The sequence below is a fragment of the Capsicum annuum genome, chromosome 2 (genome assembly GCF_002878395.1).
Source record: "Capsicum annuum cultivar UCD-10X-F1 chromosome 2, UCD10Xv1.1, whole genome shotgun sequence".
In the NCBI taxonomy this organism is placed as follows: domain Eukaryota; kingdom Viridiplantae; phylum Streptophyta; class Magnoliopsida; order Solanales; family Solanaceae; genus Capsicum; species Capsicum annuum.
Window position 1 is genome coordinate 149,092,315 of NC_061112.1, and position 7,081 is coordinate 149,099,395.

Consider the following 7,081-nt stretch of genomic DNA (forward strand, 5'->3'; position numbering starts at 1 on the left):
AATCTTCATTTGCTTTTTTTACTTTTATACTCTCTCGTTTTTTCAATAATTTGGAGAGCGCGCCTATATTGTTGTGCACGGTTGATCAAGTTCCCCCTATATATGGAGGGCCAAAAAAGTGATAGTGAGAGCAGTTCAAATTCAGCATTGTGCAAAGTGCGAAAGTGAGAGGTGTATAACAAACGACTGTTCAAAAGAAAAATGGCCGGAGATGGAATGAAGGAGATTTTTGAAGGCGGAGCAATGGCGGAACAGCAGTACGAGGCGGCGAAAACGTCTGTATGGTGGGATATAGAGAATTGTCTGGTGCCAAGGGGATGTAATGCTCATGCAATTGCTCAGAATATAAGTGCAGCATTGATGAAATTCAACTATAATGGACCCGTTACCATTTCTGCTTATGGTGATACCAATGGCATTCCTTCGTCTATTCAAAGAGCTCTGTCTAGTACAGGAATCAGTCTCAATCACGTCCCGGCTGGTACGGTGAAAAACTCTCTTCTATCCTTGCTTCCTTTGATTCATGAATCACATTTTCTTTATAGGTGGTTATACGAATTAGTGGTATCAGCTGTTTTACGTTTTTTTTGTATGACCAAGAGGTTACTGGCAGCCTCTGACAGAAATGCAAGCCTTGTGAATCCTTTACTGGGCATAGTGGAAGTTTAGTGCACAGAGGTGTACTTTGTTTTTTGTTTTTTTTTGAAAAAAAAAAACTGTTTTAAGTCATGTTAGTCCATTTCCTTTAATATTTTTTGAACTTGCTTTTCCTTCAAATCTTAGTCGAAAATGATTTTCTTGAGTCGAGGATTTATCGGAAATGGGCCACTCTACCCTACAAAAGTAGGGTTAAGGTTGCTACGCTCACCCTCTCTAGACTCCACTAGTGGAAATAGATATATATATATTTTTGATAACTATGATGTCTGGTCAAGCTGTGTACACCTCGACTAACTACACAAAATATCTATCACCTCCCACTGGTAACATGTATATATTATGTAACTTTGTTTCCCAAGGGGATGTACTAGGTATGTGTTGTTACTGTTGTTTAGCCCTCAGAGAAACTTACCTTTATATAATTTTAAATTTTAGAATTGTTTAAATGGAGAGGTATGTAGGTTTTATATAGCTTAGCCCTAACATGCACCTTGAACTTGCTTGGAATTGGAAGTTGTTGGTGTTACATCATTCTTTAGTGTTTGCACTCCAAATTCCAATACATTAATTAAATTTTGTATGATGAACAGGGATAAAGGATACTAGTGATAAGAAAATTTTGGTGGATATGCTATTTTGGGCAGTGGACAATCCAGCACCTGCCAATTATTTACTCATTTCAGGAGACAGGAATTTCTCCAATGCCATTCATCAGTTAAGAATGAGGAGATATAATATTCTTCTAGCACAACCTTTTCAACCTTCTCCTGCTCTCGCTGCTGCTGCCACAAATTTGTGGCAATGGACAACCCTTGCTGCTGGAGGACCTCCAGGAGAACTTGCTTTTGGTACCAACACGTTACGTCAAGAATCTATACCGACTCCGATTTCTGAACCTATATCAGCGGACCACCCGGCTCATTCCAATGCCAATGCTGATGCAGCTTCCGGGGTCCAAATAATGTTATCTAATCCCAGACGCTGCTTTGACACTAAAACTAAAGCTATTTACGCAGCTAAGAACGCGAATCAACTGACTATGACCGGCATGAAAAGCGTGCCTGCTAGAACTGAAGAAACTAGTAGCAGCCATCGCCAACTAACACCAGTTTTTGCACCACCGCGGTTTTTACCACATCATTTTTTTTGCACCACCGGTGTTTTTACCACATCATTTTTTCGCTATGTCTGATAGTTTAGAGAAGCGTAACAGTGAATTCATAGAAAATAAGTCCGATCAGCGTACTCAATCCCAACCTCCTTTTTAGATATTGGAAGTTAAGTCGAACTGATCGAAAAAGGAATTGATTTAATTAGTTTCCTTTTTAGATTTCTCAAAGAGAAATGGAGAGGGGGATGAGATGAGAAATCCAATCTTTATCAAAATTGAAATACACTTACTTTGTCATCACATGTTCCCAACAACTCAATAAAATTCTCCATTCTCAAGTCAATTTGATTGTTTGTTGTTTTCATACATTCATTATTTATATATTCACATTATCAAAGATTTAACAATATTTGAATGAATTACGTTGCTTGTAACTTGATTCTTAAACGCTTTTAACTGGTTGACACAATAAATGAATTTAAAAACCTAATTGGAGTCAATTCAAACCAATCTCATAAGAAAATTGATTTAATTAGATTTCTCAAAAAGGAATGAAGAAATGAATTATATGAAAAAATAAGTCCTCGTCAACAAGGTTGTAAGTACAGATAGTCAATCAACTTCTAAAATTGCTCATTTTGACCACCTTTCTCTTATTTTTTATTTGCTTTTTTTTTTTTCAGTTACTAGTTTAGGATAGGTGTGTTGCACATGTGTATTGACCTTGAGTAATAAATCCATGAATTCAAAGCAGTTTATACTAACCGCATGAGAAAAACAAACTTCTATTTGATAATAAAGCTTAGTTTAGGTAAAATCTCTTAAAGTTTATATATTAGATAACATAGATTCTAAAAAAACCCACACAAAACATAATAAAATATATTGCCATCAAATCTATGTACATGTACAACATTTTTATGTGCAGTAAGTAGAGACATAACTACATTACATTTCTTTAATGCTTTCCGATTCAATCACATATTAAAATATTACATATAAAAAATACCTAAAAAAATTCATGAAAAAATTGCATGCACACCTTAGCATGCCAACATCAAAAGGCTTCAAGATAGTAACACACTATGCACAAATTTTAGAATTATTTACTATAAATCTAACAGAGACACAGTAATTAACTGTAGATAGCTTGATTTTATTGCTCAGGAAATAATAAATAATGTGTTATAAAACTTCACGAACAAATCATTTTCTTTTCAAGCTCCATTCTCTTCCTCTTGAATTGGGACCAGGTGGAATTTCTATGGCTTGAAAATCCAAACATATAAATCATGTAATCATCAAATACCAAACCTTGGGTGAACTTGTTTGCTTTCTTCTGTGGCTCTATTTATACCTCAATCAAAGTTGATGTTCGGATGATCACTTATCATGTTATCATCTAACTATGAAAAAGCTCTACAAAAATTCTAACACATACTAAATACGTTGCCGAAAAAATTGTATCTAAAGTGCAAAGAGGTAAAATATACATATATAATGTACTCTATTATTATTTTTTGTCAAAAACCAGTACAAAGGAGTGAGCAGACCTCCAAAGCTTCTCTTTCTTTTTCACGTCATATTAGTAGGCAAGGCAACAACTACATATATTGGATTAAAAGAAAAGGAAATATCACCTCTCACAAAGTTTGTCTTACTAAGACATGTGAAATGTGCCATTAAGATTAATACAGGCTACAGTCTCGCATCAAAATTTATTTTTAACATACTCTTATTTGAAAGAGAAACATGATTTCTTAATCTCGCTAGATATAAGACACTTTTTCACTACTGATAAAAATAATAAAAAAATAAAAAGGCCAAAAACTCCAACAATCTGATATTACAACTATAGTCAATAAACTATTTGTTAAAACTATTGTATTTACACATAATATCAATATAAAATATCACAAATGAAAGGATCAAAATACCCCCTGAGGGTTTGTTAAAGAAAAACCCAAAATTGATCGCATCCTCCTTCACAAAAATTATCATCTCCTATCCCTTAAACATCCAAATCAACAACAATATTTTTCAACACCAAGAAAGATTCAGAAATCAAAAAAGAACAACATTTTTCTACTTGAAGCATTTTATGACAATCATACACTTCCCATTGCGAATTCATATATAGTAGAGATCCACCTCCAAAAACTTTAGGTTACCCAGCTTTTGCATCAAACCCTTCAACACGAAGCACTTGTGGCTACAACAACTATGGCATATCATATATGCAGTGGCGAATTCAAGATTTTATTTAAATGGGTGCAAGTAACAATAAACAATGATGATAACCGATAATAATAATTATCATTTTGTACCCATAATACCTCTAGAAAATTGTATTGAGGTGGCCGGTATTTTAATTCTAAAATTATTTTAGAAGAGTTTTTGTGTGTATGCATGTGTCTGTATGTACGTACCTCTGTGTCTATATATATATATATATATATATATATACTAGTTTAGGTGTACGCACTTCGCACGTGTATCTTATTTTAATGAATTCAATTTTATAAAATCATTCAAGATAATGATTTTTCAAAATGTGCATTGCATTTTTTGTTTGTTAGCATCTTCACATTACGGCTGCTTTAAGCTATTATTCAATTCTATGAAAAAAGCAGATATTAGCCAACCGAGAAGCAAATATCTTAATTTAAACACAAGAAAATTTACAAAGAAGAGTATATTCTTGTTAGTCCTCCCTTGAGTCATTCTCCTTAGCTCTTATCTCTTTCTTTAATCCTCTCAATCTCTCTTTTCAACTTCTTTAATTTCATATCAACACAATTATTATTTTGTTTGAATTCTTTAGGCTTGTTAGCTTCTTCAGGAGATTCCTCAACTAATCTGTTCAGCCCAATTAATTTCTCAACTTCATTGACTGATGTATGATATTCAATATGTTGGGAAGATTGCTCGAAAAATATTTTTGTCAACAAACATTTATATTTAGGATTTTATTGTAGAAGGTAGATAGATTAACTCAATTTACAACGAATAATTATGTACTTGATATGCCTTCAAACTTAATTAGTAAGCCCAAAATTGAAAGAATCGGCTATAATCCTAAATTTATATGTTCACCATTCAAACAAAAGTTATGCATATCAAGATTCAATACTTATTATAAGCTTATATTTAGAACTCAACCAATAAGTTTAATTAATAATTCAAGTATAATACCAACGAAATAGTTAAATAACATAATCAAAACAAAGTCACAATTAAATAAAGGAAGAAAAAAAAAGAGATAAACCTTTGATATTTTTGACCACTTTACTCGGTGATGACATGCTTATTTCTTTCAATTTTCAATTAAAAATTTCCTATTGAAAGAGAAGCACGAGAAATTATCAAAAGAGATTTTTATTGTCAGTTGTGGATGATTTAATCATAATTTATATAATATAATCTTTAAAGTTATTAACTAAAAAGAATAAAGAAAGACGTAGAAGATGATAATTAATCAGCACTACACACACACACAAAAAAAAAAAGACAACTTGAATTAATAACGAAATAAGGAGAAAAAATAAAAGTAGAGCTATGTTTCTTGTAAATTTGATCCAAAATATATTAATTAAATAGAATTGTAGTTTTTATTTTATTTAAGGTAAAATTCAAAGTAATTTAGAAGTGTTAAATATTATGAATTCTTACTTAAATTAAATAACCAAATCAAAAAAAGTTATAACTAAAATAAATTGGGAACAAAACATTTAGCCAAAAGAATTCTTACGTGAAGAAAAAAAAATATCAAAATAGTACTCACCAATTAATTAAAGTTTTTAAAGATTTATTTAAGATACAATTTTTAATTGATTTAAAATTCTTAAATTTTAGCTAAAAAAAGAAAAAGAAAAAGACAACTTGAATTAATAACGAAATAAGGAGAAAAAATAGAAGTAGAGCTATGTTTCTTGTAAATTTGATCCAAAATATATTAATTAAATAGAATTGTAGATTTTTTTTGATATAAGATAAAATTTTAAGTGATTTAGAAGTGTTAAATATTATGAATTCTTACTTAAATTAAATAACCAAACCAAAAGAAGTTATATCTAAAATAAATTGGGAACAAAACTTTTAGCAAAAAGGATTCTTACGTGAAGATTAAAAATGCCAAAATAGTACTCACCAATTAATTAAAGTTTTTAAGATTTTTTTAAGAAGCAACTTTTAATTGATTTAAAATTCCTAAATTTTAGTTATATAATTTTAATAAGGAAAGGTTTTAAGAACTAAATTTTAATGAATTTTTAAGTTATAAATTTTTTAAATATATAAAAAGATGTTTATGTCTATTGCATAGTTTTCAAACAGTTCAAATCACTTTTCTAAGATTCACATTTTTAATATATTATATAGATAGATTATAGATTATAGATATATATATGAAATAAAAACTTGTATTTCCTTAATATTATTGAAAATATTATTTTGAGGCCGTGCTCAATTTAAAAAGGAAAAAACAATTCGACAAAATAATATAATTTCTAGCAAAAAGTATATCAAGTTTAACTATTAATTATAAAATTGAAATTTTCCACGGATCTTTAATATAAATGTTAATATTAATCTTATAAATAACAATAAAACGGTAACAATTTAGCAAAATCTTAAATAAAATAAAAAAATAATTTAGTAAATAATAAATAAATAAATAAATATATAAATAAAGACAGACTAACCTAATTGTGTATGCAGTATACAACTTTGTATATTACAAAAGAACTTAAAACTAAGAACCACAAGAAGTAAGCTATAAATATAGAATATAAATTATTACTTATTAACAATTTAAAATAATAAACTTAAAGGGAAAAATTGAACTTATTACTCACTACTTCTCACCTGATTAGAATTAGCACTATAATTAATACATGTAAAAGCTGAAGGATGACCCACCACTAGACTTAAGTCTACAAAACAAAGAGTAAAATATAGCCTACATAATGAGGCTCGATACCACGATATGCTAAATAATTTAACCCCGTTGTTACCAATAAGCGATTATGCGGGTTCATTTTATTTACATAATTAATTTTTTAGAGAATTAATATATATAGAGAAAGAAAAAAAATTCGATGAAGCGGGTTTAATTGAATCCACTTGAACCAATATAGGTTTGCCCCTGCATATATGTATATTGGATATCTTATGTTTATGAGTAAATACATAATTACCCTACTGATGTTGGTCGAGATTTTCAAAAACACACCTAAACTTTGAATTCTACCTATTACCTCACGATTCTTACTTAATCCGTTGCAAACACACCATTTTGACCCTATGCGT

The 7,081-nt window shown here is 30.0% G+C and overlaps 1 protein-coding gene across 1 annotated transcript; it reads left to right on the plus strand.

Annotated features, from left to right (window-relative positions):
• Positions 1 to 201: 201 nt before the first annotated feature.
• LOC107858363 (meiosis regulator and mRNA stability factor 1-like) lies at positions 202 to 1,852 on the plus strand. The gene is made up of 2 exons (XM_016703023.1): positions 202 to 481; positions 1,251 to 1,852. The coding sequence occupies exons 1-2, from the start codon at positions 202 to 204 to the stop codon at positions 1,850 to 1,852; spliced, it is 882 nt and encodes a 293-aa protein (XP_016558509.1).
• The last annotated feature ends 5,229 nt before the right edge of the window (positions 1,853 to 7,081 follow it).